This window comes from Micropterus salmoides, unplaced genomic scaffold, assembly GCF_014851395.1.
Source record: "Micropterus salmoides isolate LMB-PRFRI ecotype aquatic unplaced genomic scaffold, ASM1485139v1 Ms_hic_scaffold_16, whole genome shotgun sequence".
Taxonomy (NCBI): Eukaryota; Metazoa; Chordata; class Actinopteri; order Centrarchiformes; family Centrarchidae; genus Micropterus; species Micropterus salmoides.
The window spans coordinates 3,925,625-3,951,652 of record NW_024040707.1 but is presented as its reverse complement, the minus strand read 5'-3'; the positions used below and the strand labels follow the sequence as shown (position 1 = coordinate 3,951,652).

Sequence of the window (26,028 nt, the reverse complement as noted above, 5' to 3'; positions counted from 1 at the left end):
GACTTTAAACCACTATGAGGTGGGTAATAAGTTAAATTCTGATCCAGCATTCACACTATTGTTTATATAATATGTTTATTATTTACTTTTTATTTAAGTGTACATTGACTTGATTGATTGACTTGATTTTTTTCATTGCATTCATTCATTGATTTTTTTATTCGTTGCACACCAATGTGTGTAATACAGATTTTAATTAGTGTAAAGCACTTTATCACCTGAGTTGAAAATTGTTGGACAAATTAACATGTATTATATTAATCATATTATATGTCATATATTTGTTATACTTTAGCTTACATAATATGATGTTTTGCAAATGAAACTACCCATCAGTTGGCTGAAGCAGTGGATTAACTGATTCATTGATTGACAGAACATGGCAATATTATTTTGACCTTCTATTTTCATGTAAAATATTTCAGGTTTTCAGCTTCTCAAATGTGTGTGAATTTGCTATTTCAATTAATTTTTTATTTTTACATTTTCTGAATTTTTACAATTAATCAATTAATAGAGAAAGAACTGCCATATTATATGTAATACTTAAGCTACATATTTATTCGAACTACCAACTCCACTACATGTATTTGATAACTTCAGTTTCCTTTCAGATTAAGAAAACAAAATATAATCAACAAAGACATTATAGATTATATAATCTCAGTAAGACTTTATTGATCTCTGGAGCGAAATTCACAAGCTACAGAACAGAATCTAAAACAAAAAAAGTATATAAATTAAAACTAGCATATATTTACTAGCTGCAACATTAAAGTGATGAACACATTAATGCACAAAGAATCATAATGTTTATTATTCTGAAATGGGACGTTCTGCCAAATTAGTACTTTTACTTTTAGTATATTTTGATACTTTTACTTGTAACAGAGAATTTCAACGTTCAAATTTTGGTAATGCTACTTTTAAATAAGTATAGGATCTGAATACTTCTACCACTGCTATTAAGGGGAAGAAAAAGTAAATCCACCTTCTCTACATGTTTTTGTTATAAGAAATATGTCCTACTGCGACACTCTCCGAGTCCCTGAGCAAGACAGTTAACCCTTAGTTATTCCAGAGGCGTACGACCTCTGACATATACAGCAATTGTGAGTCGCTTTCGGTAAAAGCATCAGCTAAATGACTAAATATTATTAATTAATATATTTCTAAAAAGATTTATTGAGATGACGCAGCAAAGCACAGAGTCCGTTCCAGTAAAGATACAAGTACAACATTATTCCTATCAATGAAACTAAACTACATTAACAACATTGCAGAGGTTAACATTTTGTTACACTGCCATTAATGGGCCTATAGAAAAGGCAATTTCATCACCATCATTTCTTAAATGCTAAAGTGATTTGACTGTCACTACAAATCCAGATTAAATTGCATTGTATTGCATGTACATTTTTATTTTACCTGAAAAACATGCAGAAGAAGATTAAATAGACTGGTTGATGTTAAGAACTCTATGAACTCATTTATTTTATTTGTTTCAAATTATTATGTATTGGCTTTAATTATTTGTTTGTTTTAATATTTCTTCCATATTCCCGAAGGCTGTCACTTCTTAGAAAGTTTCAATAAAGCAAAATAAATAAATAAACAGCGGGCGCGCCCGTTTTACGTCATCAACAGGCGTCTTCAAACCCCACCAGCGGGAGTTCGCACAACTTGGAAACGGCTGAGAAGTTTGCATTTAGGCAAAGTGAGTGAATAATTTTAACAGGGCGGGTTGTTTAATACTCGAGTGGCATTATTGCGGTCCGCTGAGACAGAGACTGCGAATATTAAACGTTAAACGTTTGTTTTCTAGCAGCTAACTTAGCTAACGGTCTCAGGTTAACCTAGCTAACGTTGCTTTAGCATCCGCCCTCGCTGTGCCGCTTCCTTATCCGCCGTGCCAGCGGAAAGATGTTTAAGTTGCTGTGTTTTGTTTGTTTTAATCCACATAAAGCATAGTGACCTGACCGTGCTTGTATTTTACTGTGTTTATCAGTCGGCGTGTCGACATGTCGCAGAGAAAGAGGCTGTCCAACACACAGAGCTCCTCTCAGAGCAGAGTAAGTGCCTTTCTTTTAGATCCTTGTTGCATCTGTTTATGTCATTTTGAGTGTTTTACAGCCCTGCCCTCTTTCAGCAGTAAACATGTGTACCCCTGCCGAGTACAGGTGTGGAAACAAGTTCATAATCGACTGTTTAATATTAATGTAACGGCATGAAGCTGTAAATTAATGTGTTTATCTGGTTATTCATTTCTGAAATGACTCCCTTGAAGATCTGCTCCAGACATGTTTTCATATAAAATCTACCTGCTTGATATAAAATCAAAAACGTTACCAGGATTTAAAAAAAATAAGTCAAATCAACATTTCTTTCAAGTTTAAAGGCAGATTTTTTTTATAGCTCCTGAGTGAAAGTTTCCTTTATGGTCAGAACAAACACATGATAGTACTTGAGACCACGTTTTGATGTTTCGATTTGGACCTGACCGAATTTGTACTCGGTCTTGTCTCGGTCGGTCAGGATTTTATTTCAAGACCATAACTTTGGGAATATCCATAAATGCCTTTTGCATTGTCTGATTTATTTGTTAACATCCTAACTTTGATTGGATGTAAAACGTACTGCTTCAAATGCAACCAGTAACCCTAATTAAACGTGTTGTTAACGACTGTCACCCCTCCCCGTGATGGTAAACATGGAAAAGGAATAAAGATGCTCACGTTGATTTCAGCTCTGAGTATTTTAATGTGGGTGTTTTAATGGCTTTATGGATCTTTCTGATCAATTTGAGAAGTACCTGTGATGTCGTTCCACATTTTATTGTGTGTCATGTAATGTGTGGAACTGGTCTTGGTCTCGGTTTGGGAAGTCTTGGCTAAAACACTATTGATGCCAAACAGTGGATCACTTGAGACAGAACATTTAAATTAATTATGATAAAATCTTTTTTCAACAAATACTCATGAGTAAAATTAAGTACAATCTTTTTTTTCTGTCCCTTAACCTCAGTGAAACAAAATTCTTCATAGAAAAAATTAAGTGCTAATTAGTTCATGATTCAAATGAATTAAATCAAACATTTATTGAACATTTGTTATATTGTTATTGAGGAAAATTATATCAAGATAATTATCATTATCCAGCCCTACATTTAGGTATTGAGCGTAACCCCAGGCATAATAATATTTTCAGGGACAGTTAATTTAAGTTGTCTCTCTGGGCTATCATCTTTTCTGTGAATGATTGTGACAGTGTGGTTTTGTGTTAGACTATTTGTCGCTGGTTTCAGCTGAAGTTTTTGCATGCAGAGGCAACCGAGCACTGTAGCGGCTCAGGAAGAAGATGAAGACACAACCTTCACTCAGCCAAGTACGTCACAGGTCCAGAGAGGGCTGGAGAAGCTCACACCTTCACAGGTCGACCAAAAGGTAATAGATGTACATAAATCCACACAGGGTGTTATTTTAAATGATCTTTAAAGTTACATTTCTTTTCCTTAATGATTTATTTACACATGTTGTCCTGTCTGTCCTGCAGACAGCTGAGGTTGTGCAGTACTTCTTGGTGAAGGACCAAAAGAAGATTCCCATACGGCGAGCAGGTACAGCCGCATATATACACACCTTGCAACAACAAGTTCATTACCTGTCAAACTGTGTGACAAATCATATTGCAATGAAACTTTGAGGAAAAAAACAGATGCAAGCAGAGAGCTGTGATCAACGTGCGTCATCCAGCTTGTGTTTTGAAAACGATAATTTGGCACGTATATCTACAAATCTCAAGAGCAGGAGAGTGTTGATTAATTGGTTTGAAATCTAGGTTGTAGAAGCAGCCACTTTTTGTGATGTTGGTCCTAAGTTTCTGACCTTCTTTGTTCGCCAAACCTCTAAATCGTCCATTGGTGGACGTGTTTGTAAGACCACCATTACTGATGGTAGAACAACGATCGTCTGGGACAGGCCATAATTTCACAGTGTAAAGGGGACAATATAAAATAACAGTATAATAAACCATTTCTATGTCTTCTCAGACCTTGTGAAACACGTGGTGAAGGAGTACAGAACCATCTACCCTGAGATCATGAAGAGAGCAGCCCGCATTTTTGAGACGGTTTGTTCAGTCTGAGAGGATCAGTGGACTAAACATTGTCATGTCAAAGAAATATCACATTAGAACTACTAACTGTCACAATGTTGTTGTTTTCCACTGTTTTAACCAGGTATTTGGCCTTAAACTGGTCGAAATCGACACCAAAAATCACATGTACATACTGATCAATAGGTTTGAGACAGCTGAGGCAGCCTCACCAATAACGTGAGCATCCTTAAATTTATATTTGTAAATGTTTTGCTAGGGATGCACCGAAATGAAAATTCTTGTCCAAAACCGAATATAATGAAAAACTTTCTCCAATACCGAACAAGGTTTTTGTAAAAATTTTTTTTACCTTTGCATAAATTAAATAGTCAAAATGCGCTTTTTTATTCCGTGTTTCCCACAGGATTTGCTGAGAGTATGGTGGGTAACTAAATTACTAACCTGCCTGTCAGCTCGCTCTGCTCCGTTTCAGTGGATTTACCGTAAAGGCTTAAATACGTGTGCACTCCAAATTTAGGTACGGCTAGCTTAATCGCCTTCTCAGAAATGAGTGACAAACACTCAAAGCGGGTCAGACTGTTTGTTGCCTTTTCTAAGAAATCAGACACAGAGGGAGTGGATGTGCTAGGAGACAATTCAGCACAATTCTGTGTCTGCAAACGGCCATTTGTGCGTATTTCTCGGCATGTCAACATAATTGTTCAGTAAAATTTATTCAGCTTGTTAGGCCGAAAACCGAAAGCGTTTTTTAATTTGTTTTTGCCATATTCGGCCGATTAATTTTGGTTGTCAAACATTCTGTGCATCCCTACTGTTTGTATCTCTGTTATTGCATCAATTCTTAAAAATCCTCTGTGTGTGTGTGTGTGTGTGTGTGTGTGTGTGTAGTAACCCCACTAATCCAAAGATGGGTCTTCTGTTTGTGATCCTGAGTGTCATTTTCATGAAAGGAGGCGTTGTCAGAGAAAGTAAGAACATCCAACTATTGCATTCATTCATTGCAATACTGTGTGTGTGCAAACAACACCAAGTGAAAACATGTCTGCTTGTGTTTTGTGCTGTAGACCTCATCTGGAATACTCTCAAGAAACTCCGTGTTGATCCCGGGTAAGGAAAGATATGTTTAATACATCTTTATTAGAGTCGACTGATAAATCAGTGTGCCGATTTTATGGGTAGATCTGAGCTAATTGCAGATTAATCTTTATCGGTTGTTATAAAAGCTGATAAATGACAATGTAAACAGAAATGGAGAGATGGGATACGTCATGTTCTGAGTGTTATTATACAGGGCGGGGATCGCGCAGTGGATAAGACGCATGCATTTAGTGTGAGAGACCCGGGTTTGATTCCCACTGTGACATCCACTATTGTGTCTCTGAGGCGTGCGACCTCTGACATGTATAGCAATTGTAAGTCGCTTTGGATAAAAGCGTCAGCTAAATGAATAAACGTAATGTACGTATGTTATTGCAGAGTTTGACCACCACAGGGCGCTCTGCAACTGTATTTTTGTTCAAAGTGCTATTTATGACAATAAAAAAGTTTATTTTTACACTGCATAAATGTTAGGGATAATGTTTGTTTAGAAAAAGAATATTGGCTGATATATCGGATTGTAAAATAAAATATCAATCCATTAAAATCCCATTTCGTTCGGGCTCTAATCTGTATGTGTGTAGTCTGATAATTTATGACTCGACTTATTCATGACTTTAAATGCTGTCTTTTATTTCTGTTTATTGCGACGATCGAAAATCTCTCCAGAGAGAAACATGAAGAGTTTGGTGACGTGAAGAAAGTGGTCACGGACGAGTTTGTGCGTCAAAGGTAAGGAGGAACACTTGAGGAAGACCTTCACTCTCATTAGCTTTGTTTACACGCACGCAAAGAACCAGCTTACATATTTACAGTCTGCGTATGACCATTTTATTTAATTTTGTTACCTACCATATTTTAAATGTCATTGACATTTTGGAAGCATTATCTTCTTTGTTGGTTCCCACCGCTAAACATTTAACTGTAAAATTCAGACACATTTGCGGTGTGATGAAAAGCTGTGCTCTGTCTGACCTCTGCAGTTAAATATGTGAGTCTTGCTTCCAAATTAGGGTCACTGACCTGCTGCATGTAACCAGGTAACTTCAGTACATGCAGACATGTTCTCCGACTATCCTTGTTTCTTGTGGATTCCTAAAATCAGGTTTCTGTAATCTCCTCTGATTACGAGAACCAGATTTCTCATTTACATGAAGTTTAAGGAATCCTGTTACCTGTAAACGCACCCCCACCCCTAAAGTGTGAATTTGAAGCATTAAACTGGATGATAGCTCACTCATCTAATCCAGTGTGTTTGTGATCACAGGGTCATGGGTTCAAGCCCTGCTAGGATCCCTGTATCACATTGTACTGGTGTGTTCAGAGCCAGTGTCTGTCAGACCATAGACTCTGGTTTATACCACACCACAGAGCAGCAGGAGAGTGAAAGAAGCCAGACCACTACAGCTGTGGCTGGACCAGCACTAACTCCAACATTATGACTGCGTTTTGTGTGCCAACATTGTGTTATTGTTGTCCCGTCAAACCGCTGGCTAACATTTGAAATGATAGTACTTTCTATTTTAAGTGATTTAAATACAACAGAGAGATTACACGCTGCTTTTCAATTCAACTCAAGTTTGTTTGCTTGTGGGCGCATCAACATGTGGAGTTGTTTTTATGCTTTAAGCTGTGGGGGTGGGAATCACCAGAGGTCACAATAATCATGTGACGATACAATATTATCGCGATTTTAAACATATTGCGATATATTGCAATTTATTACTCTTTTTTTTTTTTTCCCAACTTCAAATTGTGTCCCCAAAGGAAAACTCTTTTTCTAGTGGACTGAAAAAGGAACTGATTTTATTATTTATAGTATAAATTCTCATGTACATATATATATATATATATATATATATATATATATATAAGAAAAGATTGATACTTGACGTTCATGTATTGACACAATATTGCCATGGAAAATACTGCGTTAGTTTGCTGCATCGATTTCCCCCCTGCCACCCCTATTAAACTGCGATGTGGGTGGAAAATAGTTCACAAGGACACCTCCCTTTTAGTTCAGTGTACGAAAAGAAAACTATTTTAGACGGTTGTGGATAGTTTTTGTAAAGCTAATAAACCACCACACACACACACACACACACACACACACACACACACACACACACACTGCTGCGCAAGCATCCTGGATCGTTTGGAAACAAGAAGCCAGTGTATACCGTTGTGCACAAACTGCAAAGCTTTACTGTAAGGACTGTTGGGCCGTGTTCAGAGCCACTTCAGTCTTGCTTGCAACGTGACGGGAAGTCATCAGGTATATAAATACGTGCAGGTGGACATCCCTGCTAGATTTCTTGGTAACGTGAACACGTGAGGAAAGATTAAATAGTCGGCGCTGTGAAAACCTTCTGCAGTTGTAAAATCCTCTCTGACTACTATGAAGCACTGTGATGTGTTTTTGGCACCTGATACCTGGGACTTTTGCTCAAACTTGACTTCCCGCATCATATTTCATCAGTTTACACTTTGAATCTGGCACAGGTGTGTACGCAGTTTTTAGTGCCTTTCAGCAGTTCATTCACTTGTTCATGAATGTGCAGAACTAGGCTACAAATGATATGCTTATTGTTTGTGTGTGCGTGTAGGTACTTGGAATATGTGCGAATCCCTCACACAGAGCCAGTTGAGCATGAATTCAGATGGGGTCAACGTGCTGAAATTGAAGTGTCAAAAGCCAAAATCCTCGAGTTCATGGGTGAAGTAAGTAACTATAAGTGAAGTAATTATTTGTTGTTAGTCAGTGAACTGGATATTTGGACCTAATGAAGATTTGGTGTTTGATCTCAGCTCCATGAACAGGATCCACAGAGTTGGAGGCAGCAATACAGAGAGGCCCACCAATCCAACCCAACACAGGCCGGCAGCACCCAGAGATGACCTTCTTATTTATTTTAGGAGAGAAGCTACGTTTTTGTTTTCATAGTGAAGACAGACAAATCTACAGTTGCAATACGAGACATATAAATCCAGGGAGTCAGTTTAAACTCTCAATTCAAATCCTCATTATTATACATATTTGTATGTTCATACTTTGTTAGCAGTTAGTCTGTTAAGTCTGAGATTGTAGTCTTTTTAAAGAGAAAATAATTTAATATCACACACACTTGTCAGATATCCATTTTTATTGTATTGCCTGGACTTGAAAATAAAATCTTTTATAACAGATTCAACATGAGTGATTGCATTGATTGACTTTTTGTTGCTGTTCCACAAGAAGACAGTCCTGTTTACGGACCTACTTGACGTCCTAGTTGCTACATATTACAGAGCTCAGGACACACAGGCACAATTGCACATGTACATAGAGAAACGCATAATGACAAAGCTGTGACCTTTAGATACAGTTTGAAAAGCACAAGTGTACTGATTTGACACTGCATTTGCTGCCACTGACCGTAACAGCTGAACATGTGCTTTAAAGGGACGACTTGATATTTTAGATTCTAGTTTTCTGACACTCGTCACATTGTGTTGGAAGACAAACATGCATTTATTTACACTGACGTGTGCTGGCATCCCTTTTTATTTTCATTAAATAAAGTTCTCCTGAGAAAATTGTATTTGCTATTGCTCCCCCAGGTGACCCAAAGTAACTGTTGAATTGAATACTACTGCTTTTGAGAAGCAGAACAGCAGGATCCTGCATCAGAAAGCGAGATTTGTAGGTTAGCCGGCGATCTTTGGGTTTAACTCGGGTTTTCTGGTACCATGAAGCTGGTTCACTTTTTTAATTATGTTTTTTTTTTTTTTTTTTTTTGCGACAGATCACTAATGATGCTAACTTATGCTGCAGGGCTAATCAGCTCCCCAGAAGTTTAACTTCAGAGGAAAAAATCATAAGCTGTCAAGAGCTCGACTACTGACCAGTCAGTAGGGATGCACCAATCTGACTTTTTCAGTCCCGATACAATACCTGGACTTTGGGTATCGGCTGATGCTGAGTACCGATCTCATACAAGTGTAAAGAAGATGAAGAAGATGTAATCCTCACTGTGAGGACGAGACTGGAAATCAATATTTTATGTATAAGGCAACATCACGCTTGACATTGCTTCCTAACTTTGTAAAACAAAATGCTATGTGGCTCTCCTAGCAAAATGTTTGGGTCATTGTGCCCACTGCTGACACATTGTGTAGTACACGTGTAATTGAATAGATTGACCATCTCGTCACTGATACCGGATCCAGCTATTTGAGTCTGTATCGGGCTGATATCAGTAGTATCATTGGCAAAAATAAAGCATAATTACTCCTATGGGATCCTATCTAAAACAAAAGGGAAAGAGCTTACATGTGTCTGTTTTAGTTTAAAACAGCTGAGGCATAATTCACCAAACTATATGTTATAACCAACTTTTTAAAATCATTGCAGCTCAGGACTAAAAAGACGACTTTATGATGATAACTGGAAATAAAAGTATACCCTCGGTTAACTTTTATCAGAAAATAAAATCCACAGGTGAATTAGTTCCCAATCAATTATAAGTGCAACATTTTGGTCAGATGTCTGGCAGCAGAATCACTTTTTTGTTGGTTTTACGTTGGCATTTAGGCTACGACTTTTCCCACATTAGGAGCTTTAGCACTACTTTTAATATTTGGATATTATTTCTGAATGTTTTTACAGCATCTTATTCTCTTCAAGCTGTGCGATTAATTGTTTTGTATATTGGTGATTATCACTTTCTGAGTGTTTGACAGAGTTTGCTGAGAAGCAGCTTCGTGATACCAGTTATTCCAGGTTCCCTGATGTTGGATTCAGTAAAGCCAGGTAAACCAAAGAGGCCCCAGATCCTGACTTAAGACCCAAGTAACCCTGATCACTACACAGCTGCACTAAACTGATCATGAAGACCATGAACATAATGTAGTTCACCAAGGTTTAACAAACAGCCATCAGTCATCTGTAAAATAGTTCCAAATTTTAAATAAAACACGTTTGCACCAGATCCCCTCAGGTGTGTTCGTTAAAAACATAGTACAGTACACACACAGAGTACAAGGCCTGCATCTGCCTCCAGTCTGTATGGAGGGTGCATAGAGTACTCATGTAGATTTGACTTGTGTGAGGCACATCATGGTATTGGGCAGTTAAAGTGCCAAATGTCCCTTCTAGTTTCATTCAGCATTTATACCAACGTACAACACCGTGACATGTCCACTGCAACAAGTTACACCACCACCTCCACCCAAAAGCCATTTACCAGAGTAATTTGGATACTTGTATGATGTTCCTCTGTGAATTTAGACATGACACAAAATGACTCGAACTTACAGGCCAGTTTAAGTTTAAGGAATAGTTCGACACTTCACTTATTCACTTTCTTGCAGGGAGTTAGATGAGAAGATTGATGCCACCCGAGTCTCTGTATGGTAAATACGAAGCTGGGGCCAGCAGGCGGTTAGCTCAGCTTAGCATAAAGACTGGAAACAAAGGAAAACCGCTAGCTCGGGTCTGTCCAAAGGTTAACAACATCTACCAAGGAAGCGGTGACTTCCTGGAGTCAAGCAACCAGTGCAGACTCCAGTAAGAGCTGAAACTGTGTTTACAAACACATGTTTTCTGACTAGAGACCAAATCTAGAGACACGAGGAAAGAAGTACATGAATTTATTTACACTATCGTGTCCTTTATTGAAACAAGGGTCTCCTGAGGAAATTTTACTTTCTAGGTGAAGCTAATTAAAAAAGGTGGTCCTGTGGAGTGTGACCACTAGTAACACTTTGGAGCGATGTTTTTACGATTCACATCGTTCTGTTGGTTTCACGCTCTTCTCCTGATTGACAGTTGGTGGCACCAGGAAACACAAAGTCAGTGTAGAAGAAGACTGCAACTAGTTAACACGGATGTAAACAATTCTCAATTTAAAACAAGGAAGGTGGAAGGATACGCAACATGTGTGAATGTAAACTTAACTACATTTGTTTTACTTTAAAATTCAATGCTATATTTTTGAGTCTTGTTGTGCATATGAGGTTGTTTTTTTTGCATGGATAAAGCCAACAAGATATAAGGTGTTAACTATTGAGCTTTCGAGATGCTGGTAGGAAGATTTTTGTTAGATTTCTCAGAGCCAGGCTAGCTGTTGCCCCGATTACCAGTCATTATGCTATGCTAAGCTAATTGTCATATCTCTGTCACGTCATATTTAGACACCAGTGTGGTATTGATATTGGTATTGACTCATCTAACTCGGCAAGAAAGCAAATTTCTCAAAATGTCAAAATATTCCCTAAAGTCTCCTTCAGCTTTTAGTCAACACTGTGAAAACTCTTTTCTCCTCTTCATACCGCTGTGACTACGAGTAACAAAACCACAGCCTCTCAGAAATAATACCTTCTTACCAGTCATCTGATTCTCATAATATACCTCTGAATGTGGAGGAAGATTGCAAATGGCTCAAACCGACATGCCAGTTCACGTTAAGAGTACAAGTACTTATAGTACAAGAAGGGAAGAGGAAATATACAAGAATATTCCCACAGTAATCCTGGTCCTCTGGACAGTGTTCAGTAGTTTTTCACAGTAAAGGACTCCTCTTCTTTATATCACAGACAGTTGACCTGAGCCCTGCATTATAAAGTGCATCTACGGTGGAAATGCTGTAGGTGAAATGTCTCATTTTCACATATCAGATAAAGTTTGTCTATTTCACAACAATGACCACAATAACAATGAACAGTATGATTCATTAAATTTTAAAAAAGGCCACTTTCCATGAGGGTGGATGGAAATGATCCAGGTCCCTGTTGCGTTTCCTCCTCTAGATGTGTTCTGGGACCGTCTCTAACGCCTCTGCCGGTTCTCTGTTCACGTCCACGTTCTGAGAGAGACACAAATGCATGCTGTAAATCTGAGGCCACGGTGTGTTTTTAATTTTTTTTTTTTCAGTGAACTCAGTGTACTGTATGTTTTTCCCCTCACCCACATATTTAACAGTTTCAGTTTTGGTTTGCTTGCTAACATCTCTGTTAACACCGTCCTCCTACTACCAAGTTTATAAAAATGTTGATACATTGATCTTCATTAAACTTCGGGGCCACCGCTGTAGAAGCCATCGCTACCTCAGTAAATTTGAGCCCACTGTAAACTCTCTGTTTGTGTTTTGTGTTTGTGAATGAAAGTGATTTTAGCCTAATTAACATCACTGTAAGTGCCCCTGTGGACAGCTGTTAAATGGCAGTGGTGGAATGTAACTTAGTACCTTTAGTCAAGTACTATACTCTCTGCTACTTTATACCTCTACTCCACTACATCTCAGAGGCCAATATTGTACTTTTTAATCCACAATATAATTTGATTAATAATGAAAAATGTTTATTTGTAAGCACTTTATATTTAAGGTTCAAGGAGTCTTTATTATCCCTGAGGGGCAATTCGTTGTGCAGCAGCAGGATGTAACATAAATAACACATATACAAACAACCAACCACAATCAGTAAGAAAGAAATTAGGTACATACTACATAAAAGTTCCACATTTCACATTTAATTATTAAGTCAGGCTATAGCAGCAGGAACTAAATAATTTTTGTGTCTGTTTGTCCTGCATTTAGGCCAGACGGCAACAAAATGAAGCAGCTGTTCAGGGGGTGACTTGGGTTGGTCAGGACTGACTGTCTTAAGGGTCCTTGTCTCATATAAAGAATTTAAATCAGTCAGAGGATTTCTGCACCTTAGCTATATATTTCAGCCTGTTTTTGTTTTTAAGAGTGAGGGACCCAAGCCAGCTCACAAGGGCAAAAGAAAGAATATTTTTTAATAAAACAACAATAAAACATCCTCATAAAAGGCTTATCGACACTGACACTGCGAAGTTTACGATGAAAAAACATGCGTTGATGTGATTTCTTTTTACAAACAGCGTCAAATTGTGGCTCAAAGGTGAGTTTGTCATCGATTATGATACCAAGATATTTGTATTTGCTTTAAACAAATCCTAAAGAGCTACAGAGTAAAAACAGGAATTTACTGTTTTTACACTGTAGAAAATAAAAAGTCGGACATGTAGTCAGCTTATAAAATGAAACTATCCAAACATATGTAAATGTCTTTGTTTAAGAAGTAGTTCTAAGTAAAATGCTATTTGCACATTAATACATCAGTAAAATATATGCGTAACTCTCAAAGGACACATTTTTCTGAAGCAAGTATATTTACTTTAGGTACATTTTGCTGTACTATTAATTAAGAGAATTTTCCATAGGAGACTTTTACTTGAAAGTTATTTGGTTTTTTTTTTTGCCCTGGGTTTCACCTGTCAGGCCACATACAGGCTGCTGTAACCCCATGATATGTGGTTCATGTTGTGGCTGATGATATGAGCTCTGTGGCCACGACTCATATCTTGGAAAACTACCTGCCCTCCTCTATATTTAAAAAAAGAAAAGAAAAATAAACATTACATTTACCTCTGGTTTGTCCCTGTGTGTGTTAACAGCTTCAATGTTGAGGAAGACAGACTCCACTTTACAACCTGAGAGAGGAAAAGGCAAAGTTTTAGGGCGTTCTGGTGCTGATGACAGATGAGGAAATTAAAGGAAGAAGCAGAGGGAACCCTAAAGGGGGAGCTATTTACAGAGAGACTGACCGTAGGCGACTGGGGTGAGTTTCAGAACTGTGTGGAGAGGACACTTCAGGTAGGGCAGCTCATCTGACACACAGGGAGAAAGAACAGTCACATGATATAATATAGATGTAGTTGTAAAAAGTACAAATCCAATGAAAACACCATGGCTCGACATGTTATTCTGTCACTCAGCTTCAAGCTTACTGGTTCCTACTGAAGACGTAAACCTTTAAAACACCTCACAAATATGCTCACTGTAGTTTTTTACCGCTCAAACTGGAGGAAAACGCAGTTGTTGGGGACTATTTCTAGTGGTGGATGAATCGTCATGTATTGCTCCAGTGAATTATTGTGTGTGTGTTCATGGTGATGAAGGAACATGTCACCCGGTGCAGCAGTGAGGCTCACAGCTGGGTTTTAATAGTTTTTGGACAACTTAGGAGCTCTACAGCTCAGAGGAAGAAGAAGAAATATCAGGCTGTGATACACACACAGGACTTGGTAGTAAGTGTTGGATCCAAAATATCACCAGACGTATCCTTTAACACCAAGAACACTAGAAATCCAGTAAACCTCTCTGAGTTTTCTGCAGGATCTCGGGAGGCTCATTCATTTTGGAGGTAATCATTTAAAAAAGGTGGGATGCTACGTGGAAAGTGGTGAGTCCTGAGAAGTGTTACTGTAAATCTTACAAGCACTCTTGTCCAGAAAGTAGGCCAGCAGACATCTCATCACAGCCTGGTGACAGATGACTAATACGTTCTCCTGCCTCTCCAGCTCCATGATCACCGGCTCCAGACGCTGGACAAGGTCCTCATACGACTGGTTGACAGACAAACGGAGAGAAGGTATGTTATAATGTCCACACGTTCAGTTCAACCGTCGTTCAACCTTACACAAATAAGTACTGAAAAAGCAAGAAACTAGTGTTTAAACAAATCAGTTCATCAAAATTCTTTAATTAACAATTAGAACTTTATCAGTGCAGTGAGCTAAATGCTAATCTATGTTTGGCTATGCTTACCTGCTCATAATGACAGTGCTAACATGTTGATGTTATGCAGCCGTAATGACTATCATAGCGGTCACTGTCTTAGTTTACAGTGTTGGAAAAATAGTTAGAATCTTTCTTTCTGTCCTTTTTTCATAAACTACTCACTTCAGTATCATGTGGCTCATTAAACTGGAAAAACTTTAGCAGGATTCAGGGTCCCATGTCCAAATTCCTGTCTTATCTTATAGCACAAAGTTTAGAGAAAACTGTTTTGAAGTATGTTTGGAACAATTCGTTGATAAAGCAGAGGTGGTCCCTCTTGATTCTTTGTAGTATGTCCAAAGCAGTGGTGGAAGATCTTTAACTTAAGTAAAAGTAGCAATACAACAGTGTAAAAAGACTATTCCTTAAAAGTTAAAGCTCTGCATTAAAAATATTACTTAAGTAAAAAGCACATAAGTATTCGCATCAAAATATACCACAATTGACCAAAAGTAAAAACGGCCAATTTCAGAATAATATACTTTATATTACTTATTGATGCATTAATGTGTAACCGTTGCTAATATTGCCACTGGTAGAGGTTTCTTTAGCTTATTTATAATAATACATAATAATACATCATTTATTTGTGGATTATATATTGTATTAATAATAGTAATAGTAAAGTAACTAATCCACTAAATCCGATAATTATTTGATCATCAGGACAGTCATGTGAATACTCCAGATGCTTTTTGACCTTTTAAAAAATAAAGTGCAAATGACAAAGTTTGTCCTGGTGTCAGCTCGAGTTCAGGTTTAGTTCAGCTTAAGTCTTTTTACACTGACAAACGCAATTCAGCTAAATCACTGGTGTCGTACGTTAAAGAGCATAAGAGAAAAGGGACAACATTTTCCTGTACACTCTCTTTCCTCACCTCTCCTTTAGGGTAACGGTAGCGATACTTGTCTTGGTCCCTCAGTGCAAACTCCTCTGGGTAATGCTCCTGAATCTCCTCATATGTCATGTCCTCACAAACCCCCTGAGGCAGCAAACACCGAAAAACAGAGCAAGTCTAAATAACACACACAAAACTCTGACCCGTCACCTTCTCAACCCCTCCTACACAAACGAGCAGAAAACAGTACTGTATAAATATTTGTACAATTACTTATACTGGGAACAGTGGCGTACATGTTGTAGACACAAACATGCTACGGATACACACACATTCTCAACACTCACAGCGTCTATCTCATTGAGGGCCTTCCACTGTTCATACTGGACTCCCAGAGCCTCTGCGGTCTGGATGGTCCTCTTCATGTGGCTCGTCCACACCTTCAGGTCAGTGATACACTGCCCACGCATGTACTCACCCAGAGCACTGGCAAACTGAGAAGATGTAGGAATAGAAACAGGATGTATGATAATATGCAGTCCACATCCACACACACACACACACACACGAGCGCTAAAGACTGCTAACCTTTGCCCCGCGAGGCGACAGCCCGGAGTCTCCCCCGATGCGACCCACGAGGTTGAGTTCGCTCTCTCCGTGGCGACACAGGTAGATGGATCTTGGTGTGACGTGGATGTTCATGAGGTAGTAGACTATCCTGCTCTGAATGTGGTCCTGGACCCGGTTCACCAGGTATCTGCTGCCCACGTTGAAGATTTTTATGTAGGACAAGTTCCTGCATAAAGAGACAAAGAGGGCGGAAAATAATTGTATACAAACGCGGCAAACAGCGGCACATTGTCGTCAATCTTCATGTATTATCTCTGAAGATCACAGGGTTCAATTTGAATATTGCAGCTAGCCACCTGAGAGGACACCCACCTGTCCCTCAGAGGGCCCGCGTCCTTAATTATGCAAAACGTTAAGCTTTAATATAATTTAAACGGGTGAGTTATTTCAAAATCACCCCCTGCACAACTGTTACGAAGAGGGAAATTCACTTTAAAGGCCAAAATGTTTTTGTGCCAGGCTGTAATTTCTGCTGGGGTCTGTGGGGACTGACACGCTTTTGGAGCCACGCTTTTGGAGCCAGCCTCAAGTGGCCATTAGAAGAACTGCATGTTTTGGGCATTTGGCTTAATTTAACAGCTCCGGACCGTCGTGGCTGCTAGAAGACTTTGGTTATGTAAAATAAATATAATGAATTATGAGCAAGGTATGGTTAGAGTCCGGCAACTACACAAGTTTCGCAAGTAATAGTTCCACATTTTGGGAAACCGCTTTCATCTGTGTAGGGATTTAAGCTACAGCCAGAAGCTGGTTAGCTTAGCTTAGCATAAAGACTGACAACAAGGGGAAGCATCTAGCCTGCTACAGTCCAAGGTCACAGAGTGACCTATCAGCACCTCTAATTAATTTTATATAACGACAGGCATCTCAGCTAATTCTCGGGAAGAAAGCAAATAGCCATATTTCCCATAATGCCGAACTATTAATCCAATTACCATTACTAAAAAGGTGAACGTTTAGGACTGTAAAGGGACACGAAATCCAGTCTACAGCATGAAAGTCAGACACGCTGCACATCAAAATCGTGAGGTGGGAATCATCCAGTGTGGATGTAAGTTGGACCACTGGGCTGGATGCTGTCACCTGTCCTTGTTGTCATCCAGTGGGACGTAGGTCAACTTGTAACATTCGATCCTCTTCAGGAAGTCAGCCACAGCCTCCTCTTTGTCACAGTCGGCATAGTCGGGGCTGCTCAGCTTCACTTGCTGTTTTGATAAAGAGAGAGTTTAAAGGGTTTGAGAGACATAAAACCACAGTACACGTCCTCACCTTATGTCTAACAGGCTTTAGGGGACACAGTGGACCTCATTAAAGACCTGTTTTGTTTTCATATTCTTTCATCCATCAGGTTTGCACTTATTTATTGCTCGATTCAGAATACCCTGTGTTAAAACTGATTTAATTTCAACTTTATGTCTGTTTCGTTCGTGCTGAGGAAAGGTTTTCTTGCACTTTATGCAGAGTCTAAAGCATCTACCTAGAAGGACTCTTAAAATATGAACTTAGTAAAACAAGAAAAAGTCCATCCACAAAAAGCTTTTTAAATTGTAAACGCATATTTTTCTCTCAGTGTCATCTTAGAGTGTAAAAATCTTTAATGCTAAACAGAAATTTTGCAAAACAATAACATAAGCTCAGTGAGGGTAGTGTGGTAAAGTTAAGAAGGACTTTCTGTCGCCTCAAACTCTTTCTGTAATAATTTTAAACGTCGATATATCAGATCACACAGCTGTTGTTATGAGCCCATATTTATGTTAATTTTGTCAGATGACATTGCGACCGTAACGTAACTTGTTCAGACCGCTTCAAACAACATGGAAACGTGTGTTTTTAAAATTTAGATGGCTTAGCGTGGATGTCTAAAGGACAAGACTGGAGGAAATAACAGATGCTGATTTGATTTTTGAGGTATTAAACAAGATATGAACCGCATATACAGCAGACTAACTCACAGACTGAGCTAAACTGAACTGGAAATAAATAAGGGCAGAGAAGGTAAAAGACGGATAAGAGCAGGAGAACTGCTCTCCGTATGTGAAAACTATCTCGTTTTGGAACAAACGTCACACCAGATCTTGCCAAGACACACGTGACCTGACAGAATCTGACCACGGTGTGCTCAGCTCAGCCTGTTCCACGAATAACAAATAAGAAACACGCTGGGCCTTGGCTCAAAACAGCTCTTGGCTCAAAGCACAGCTCTCACTGTGATCTTGGAACCACAACTTCACTACAACACACACACACACACACACTTTAATATTCTCACTTACTTTAATATTCTCAGCGATGATTTCTGGATCATCACATATGGACTCCACAAAGAAGACCTGGACAGGTGGGAAAACAGCGAGAAAGACTGTAGCAGAATTTGGATTTTTCAGGTTTCCATTTGTAACAGAGCAAGCAAAACAACAAACCTTGTAACCGTTTTCCTTGGCAAAGCTGAGGATGACCTCTCTGCGCTCTGGGGTGGTGTTGGTGGCATCGAAAACCTTACAGAGACAAATGAGATTAGTCATTAGTGAATAAATGTACCAGTGCTATTTGGACTTCAGACCTGAAAAGGGTTTAATGGTGTAAGGTCCAAACTAAAATCTTCAGATTTAGAAAGATACATAAATACTTCATGTATGACCAAATAAATCTTACTATAAAAATGTTCATTTTAAAATCATGAAAGCTCAATTAAAGTTGTATTTGTTAGACAAGTATGATTGACATTGCACTTTCACAGCATATAGCGTTATTTTTTGGGCAGGCATTTTGTGTCTTTATTTGATAGAGACCGTAAAGAGGCAGATAGGAAACAGGAGAGGGGAGTATGGCATTGAACAAAGGTCGCCGGCTAGAATCAAACTGGTGACGGTTGCAACTGTGCAGCAATGCGCACACACTCTAACCCTTCAGCTACCAAGACAGTCCCTAGCATATAACATAATTTTAGTGGTGAGAGTGAACCAGACCAGTAAAGTTGAAACATCGTCAATTAATACATTGTTATTATAAAAATAATTATCTAAAATAAATAATTACATCCACTTTAAGGATAGCAACATAATGTTTCACTCACCACCACCTGCCCCTGCTCTCTGGTGAAGTACTCACACACATCTTTGAGGGCAGTGATGGCACAGGCCCTGTGCGCAGAAGTAGAAAAAAACATGAATTATGCAGTATTTCAAAAACAGTCTGATTTGGATTACAGTCACTCCCCCACGCACGGACGCTTTCCTACTTGTTTCATATAAATTTAAGATGTTTTTATAACCAGGAGATGAGACAAAGACACACACGCTGTTGGCAGTGAGACTCCGTGAAGCTGAAGGTTCATACTTGCGTATCTTCATGGCCTCTGTGTTGTCGGGTCTGAAGAACTCGAAGCTTTTGTAGGACCGTGTGGCATCTCTTCTATACTGCCCGACATTGAACGCTGTAAAAGAAAGAGAAATGATGTTGCAGAAACCTCTTCTGTAACCACAGATTCATTCAAGGTTTAAGAAACTCTCTTTAGAATCATTTATTTCTTATTTTATTTCTATTTTTAGGAATATCTGGGATGTATTGTGCAAGGAAACTGAAGTTTAACAGAAAATCAATCAGCAGAGTTTATGCCGACATTTTCTCATGGAAGTACAGATGTTAGGATGCTGCAGAATTTCAATTAGATCCAACATAAAAGGAACACTTCCACTTGTCCAGCTGTAACAGTAAAATATGTGTAACAAATATAAGTATATAAGTAACAAATATATAAATTAGCATTATACTGTTGAACATCTTACAGTTTAATGCAAAGAAATATCCAGCCATAGCTATTCGTGTTAGTGTGTGTAACCACTTCAAATGTTTTTGCATAATCAAACAGACAGAATCTGCACTACTTATTGTGAGGCAGTACAAATAGGGAAGAAGAAGCATGGAGACCAAATGTTAAGAGTGATTACATGATGGTTGAAGGTAGTGAGCGTGAGTCCCTGTGAAATCGGAGTTTCGGTGTAATCCTGTACTGTCAGGTGATACCTTTAGTCGTAACGCCGATCCAGTTCAGGTATCTGGTGAGCTTTTTGGAGATGTAGGTTTTCCCTCTCGCCGGGAGTCCCACCATCACTATCATGGTCGGGGAGTTGGTGAACTGGGGCACCGATGCTGAAGCACACAAACACAACAACAGACAGTTAAAACACCTGCGCTTCAAGACAAGACAAAGATTGGAAAGGAGGGGGGCCTACCAGCACCTCTGAAGCTCATTAATTAACAACATTTTTTTAATAAAATTACCAATTTTACAGTTCGGGGGGGGGGTTGTGCCAAACTATTTCTTGACTGGGATGGATAATATCTGCAACTGCTCTGAGGCAAGAAACAGTTGAGCACATAATCCCCTGTAAAATGGTGAATTGTTTTTTTTGTACAGTCTTTGGGTTTTATGCTAAGGGACATAAAACTAACCGGCTGCTCTGTTTGTTTTCTTTTTCTCTGGATATTCATTTCGTCTGTTCAGCCCTTCGGGTTATTGCATAACTTCCCCATTAAAGTTTACAAATGTTTAAACGCGCAAATGTTTACACTTTTACGACTATAAGCTGAATCTAGAGTTGAAACAATGAGTTGATCTAAACTACAAATACTTTGATAATCGAATACTCGTTTAAAATCCCATTTTTTTCTTTAATCAGCTGCATTGGTTCTATCATCTCAAATATGCATATTTGCAAGTTTTTTCTCTTGATAATAAAGTTAACCCAGTGTTAAAAAGTACATTTACTCAATATTGTCATACTTGTACTTCACTGTGTTTCCATTTAATGCTACTTTCTACTTTTAATCCACTTCATCTCATGGGAACTATTGTGCTTTTTACTGTGCTACATTTATCTGACAGCTGTTGTTACTTTTAAAATTTAGGTTGTACATTTGAAAACGCAATAAACCACTTAAAACAAAAAGTTTTCAACCTTTTTGTCTTGTTAGCTCTTATTAAATAAAATGTATTTAATTTGTTAGCGTTTCCACCAAAAACACATTTCCCCTGTAAACTTCTGACATGGTTTTTGAGGCCAAAAAGGAAAAGGTCTGCAAATATTTCACAAAAAATCTAAAATTAGTACAAAAACTGAACTTGTTTTTTTCTTTTTTCCTTTCATGAAAGGACCCTTGGACTAAACTACCTGTGTAACTAACTGTATATAAAGAAGTTAAAACTAGCTCCTCCTCGAGCAGCTACAACAGTAAAATGCTGTTCTAACATTGATGCGTCAGTTTTAACAATCTTTTAATTTTAGATAGAATCAAAAATCAGATTTGAATCAATCATCAGTCTCAAACCTGGTAATTAATCGTGTGAAAGTAGGGGGATTGAAAGGGATTGTCACATTAGCCTGATGAAAGAGCGTACACATGCTCTCAGAGAGAACCTGTGGGGTGAACGGCCCTGCGGTCTCTCCCAGAGAGGGACCCTGTGCTCCTCTGAACCCAGCTTCACAAGTGAAGTTGCTCTGCTCTCAAAAACTGTCTGACACCTCTGTGAGTGCACAAGTATTAACTTGTCAAACTCGAGTGACATGAAACAAAGGCAAACAATGCAGGATCGGCGTGTGTGTATGTGTGGGTGTGTACTCACAGCCTCTGCGTTGGCTCAGTCTGCTTTTCATCCATGGGACCCAGATCTTCTCCAGAGGATTTTGTGTGAGCGCTCTTTGTGTCTCTGACATGACTTCAACAGCCAAGTGAGTTTGTGTATCTGCCTCTGTACTGTCTCTATGTGTGTGTGTGTTTGACAGGAGGATGAAAAGTAAAGAGAGGAGCTCTCCAGGTGCACACACATTTTGAACTTTCTCACAGGATGTCAGTAGGGGAGGAGATTTGAGTCGTCAGCACACCTGTTTGGTCCCGATTGGTGGGACTACATGTCATTCACATGAACGTCCCAGTAAAGCCCTGAATTAGGTCATCCGCCAAAAAAAAGGGCAAATCTAAAATCTGAAGCACACAGGAAGTGGCGTAGCGTCACAGACCAGGAACATCAATGCTGAGCAGCTCGGTTGTGACTTTAACGGATGGCTACTGTAATGTCATAAACAAGCCCATAGAGTGTGTGTGTGTGTGTGTGTGTGGGAGCAGATGAGTAACACTTGATGTTAATGTGGTGCATGTTTGGCCACCAGGGATGTAAACAGATATATGTGAAGACAAACATCTGTTAAAGTCATTAGCTCGTGACCCAGTGGTGCAAGTTAACTAAGTACATTTATTCATGTACTGTACTTTTTGTACATTTTGAAGTACTTGTTCCATTTAACACTACTTTATTCTTTTACACCAGTACATCCCAGAGGGAAATATTGCACTGCTAGACTGAACTAACATCTACAGCTACTTTTCAGATTAAACATTTCATTCAAGACAAACCATCTTAAAAAACTGAGCTGCATTCCAACCAACTACTTACATTAAAATGCTGTTTAGAGGTTAAAATGCATTATTATAATATATGGAGGCCACAAGTACTCGTTACTTATTGTGATACTTACATTTCGCTGATATGTACTGATATATATACTTCTGTTCTTTTACCTGGTTAAACTGATTTGATGCAGGACTTTGACTTGCAATGTAAATATACAGTCCTCCATTACAATTAAAAGTAGCTGTAGACAAAGGCTTTGATAGTAAAAGTACAGAAGTATAACAAGTAAAACTACCTTAATATATCAAAAGTATATATTATGTATAATGTGTAATTTGAACTTTAAAAGAACAACCATGATTATGTCATATGTCAACAGGGTTATCTCTACCTGGGCTTTAAAAAAATGTTTTACCTTAAAACATCACAGAAAAGCAGTACAAACCGGAAGTGTGGGATTTGAACGGTGTGGACATTTAGGCGGCTGATTAAAGTTGCTAGTGAGTTGCATTATGGGAAATGTAGGATTCAGTGTTTATGACCAAGACTAGAGACTAAAAGTCAAGACATCTTCGACCTCTGCTGCTTCGATTGTGACCATTCTAGTTTTAATACATGTCTGACATGTATAATAGGCCTATATACTATAATTATATAGGCCTATAATTATTATTAATAATAATGTATTAATAGCATTTAAGTAGTTTAACTTTTTTATAGCTAATTTAAACCTCTTTATCTACTGTTACTGTATACTGGATAATTTAATCTATACCAATATGCCATATTTTTAAAAACTGATCTAATATAAAGAATATATTCTAATGTATGTGAGAACCGTATGACAACCAACATGGATATAGTTTTTGAGGGACTCAAATGAATGTCAAAAGTGCCAATGCAGGACTTTGTCTTTACACTGCAGTACTTCTACTTCCATAAAGCATGTGATTACTTCTTACTGCTGTCACCTCCCATTAACCAGAGTTCACAGAGCCTTATGTCTCAGGAAAAATGTTTAATCACTGAGTCATCTCATGCAGCATTTCATGCAGTGAGTGTGTTTGGGGAGGTGTGTGTGTGTGTGTGTGTGAGAGAGATAGATTGACAGCAGGTTATTCATCTCTCTGCTCTTCAAGCTGCCGATTCAAACCTCACCTGTGCTCTCGCGTCGCACGCGCAGCAGCCGCCGCACATGTGGCACCCTCTGCTTCTTGGACTCCATTTCTTTTTTTCAAGCAGAGACTCAGAAAACACGTGGTTGGCTCCTGATCTTACGACCCCCACCCCCTTCAAAATACACGCCTGACAACCCCGCCAGCCTCTTTCAGCGTGCAGCTACACTCTCTGCTCTGTAGTCCACTCCTTGCCCCCGGCAGACCCCTCTACCTCCCACACCACCTCCGCTCTGCGGGCCAGGGGGGAGCGGGGTGGTGTTGGGGAGGCCACCAGCAGGACACGGTGTCCTATATGTTAGACGGCTCCAAAAATATCATAGGCTACCACTTACATAATGGTGCATTTGTGCGCGAGTTGTGCAGCTGGGGTGTGAGCGCGCATGTGGCTGAATGATGTTATTGTATTTGTTTTTTGTTTTTATTCAGCTCCAGTCCCGTTGGAGGGGCGGTGACGATAACCACGCGCTCTGTGCAATAAAAGCTAATGTATTTTGGCGTCATTGGGCCACGCACGCGCACACAGCCCCTCTCTCACGGTGTTACACTAATGAATGAAAATAAGATGAGGTGTGTGTGTGCGATCCTGCGGGCACGTACATGTTTGTATTACGCAATTGAGTTACTGCTTTGATAACCTGCATGCACCGCAATCAGCTGTGTGTGTGTGTGTGTGTGTGTGTGTGTGTGTGTGTCGTCACTCACCGTGCGGCCGCTGGAACCGGAGCGTCCTCCCCGCGCCCCCCTGCGGCTCAGCCCGGTCTTGCGTAATCGTCGCTCCGTTCATGGTGCAAATCTATTCCTGGCGGATCGTGTGTGTGTTATGAGTGTGTGTTTGTGTGCATGCAGCTTGGACGGACAGACTGTGTGTGCCTGCCTCTGCTCCGTGGCTGTGTGATGATGGTCAGTCGGTATGCAGGCAAGTCGCAGCTTGCCAAAGAGTCCTAAAATGTTGGTCCTCCTCCTCCGTGTGCTCCCTCCGATTTAGTAGGCTATCCCTCCGGTCACACAAGCACACACACACACACACACACACACAGCCTCCGTCTGCGTCAGGGAAACTAGTTCTCCAGGTTTAACTCCTCGTTATCTACTCTCAACTCCTTTCTCCTCCCTGTGCGGCCATAAACGGCTCCTCCGAGTCTCTGTAAACAATTGTTCCCATCATCCGCCCCGCCTCTCATCTGTCAGCTTCCTGATGATGGTATGTGTGCATATGTAGCCTTACTAGAGTACAATTTTGAGGTACTTGTATTTTCCTTTACATGAGTATTTCTATTTGATGCTACTGTATTATTCTGAAATACACTTTTGTTACTGTAAAAGTATTTTAATGCTCATACTTTTGTTCTTTTATTAGTAATTACATTTTGAATGCGGGACTTTTACTTGTGACAGAGTATTTCTTCTCTGTACTATTGCTACATTTAAGTAAAATATCCGAGTACTTTTTCCATCACTGCATAATTATTAGTTCTGTACTGTTCATGATGCAATGAAGATGTCAAAACTTTAAGGAGCACTCCACCTGTTTAACAAATGGTAAACCTTTGTATGTCTTCTGCTCTGTGGCCGTGGAGGAGCTCAGTGGAATGACCCTGATGATGTCACAGTGATGTCATCAGGGGCATCTCAGTTTGTGCTTAGAGACTATACAAAGTTACATCAGAAGGAATACGTTACAAACTAAAGCTGTGGTTGAAAAATGTGACCATTGAACAGGCAGGAAGAAGGAAATACGCTTTTGGTTGCATTATGGGAAATATAGGATCAGTTTTTAGGGGGCGTATTAGGGACTAGAAATCAGGACATCTCAGCTTCTGCTGCTTTGACTTTGACAATTTTAAAAATCTGTCTTGTGGAGACTTTCCTATATAAGTATTCGACTTTAGGAAGCCCTTTTCAGTCCTGCAGTACGTCACATTTCTTCTCCATCTATCTATAAAGTCATGGCTTTTTGTCTACATTACTGTTTTTCACTTCATTTAGACATGACAGGCTATCTAAAAAGACACAGTGCTTTGTGATATTTAGCAATAGCCGCTTCTCTTAATGAATCCACTTATACACTTTCACTTCAAATTCAGCATTCAACGTTATTAGAGATCCAGTTCTGCCTGTTTTATCATTTC

At 39.2% G+C, this 26,028-nt stretch overlaps 2 protein-coding genes across 3 annotated transcripts; one reads left to right on the top strand and one right to left on the bottom strand.

The window, feature by feature from the left end:
* The first annotated feature begins 1,615 nt into the window (after window positions 1-1,615).
* ndnl2 (necdin-like 2) lies at window positions 1,616-8,403 on the top strand. Its single transcript, XM_038721708.1, has 11 exons — window positions 1,616-1,717; window positions 2,009-2,072; window positions 3,324-3,443; window positions 3,553-3,616; window positions 4,049-4,128; window positions 4,238-4,332; window positions 5,005-5,084; window positions 5,181-5,223; window positions 5,884-5,946; window positions 7,824-7,938; window positions 8,026-8,403. Exons 2-11 carry the CDS (start codon window positions 2,022-2,024, stop codon window positions 8,113-8,115), a joined length of 801 nt encoding a protein of 266 aa, XP_038577636.1. The 5' UTR covers window positions 1,616-1,717; window positions 2,009-2,021; the 3' UTR covers window positions 8,116-8,403.
* A 571-nt stretch (window positions 8,404-8,974) lies between these two features.
* Window positions 8,975-25,002, bottom strand: LOC119905024 (6-phosphofructo-2-kinase/fructose-2,6-bisphosphatase-like). 2 transcript variants are annotated; one of them, XM_038721707.1, is made up of 14 exons: window positions 24,602-25,002; window positions 20,336-20,461; window positions 19,649-19,745; window positions 19,386-19,452; window positions 18,733-18,807; window positions 18,586-18,642; window positions 17,396-17,517; window positions 16,271-16,478; window positions 16,030-16,176; window positions 15,722-15,826; window positions 14,500-14,629; window positions 13,829-13,891; window positions 13,650-13,714; window positions 8,975-12,062 (listed from the first exon to the last, which is right to left on the bottom strand). In XM_038721707.1, exons 1-14 carry the CDS (start codon window positions 24,681-24,683, stop codon window positions 12,003-12,005), a joined length of 1,404 nt encoding a protein of 467 aa, XP_038577635.1. In that variant the 5' UTR covers window positions 24,684-25,002; the 3' UTR covers window positions 8,975-12,002. The 2 variants fall into 2 exon arrangements, with proteins under 2 accessions (XP_038577635.1, XP_038577634.1); XM_038721706.1 differs by lacking the exon at window positions 24,602-25,002 and adding an exon at window positions 21,936-22,508.
* Window positions 25,003-26,028: the final 1,026 nt, after the last annotated feature.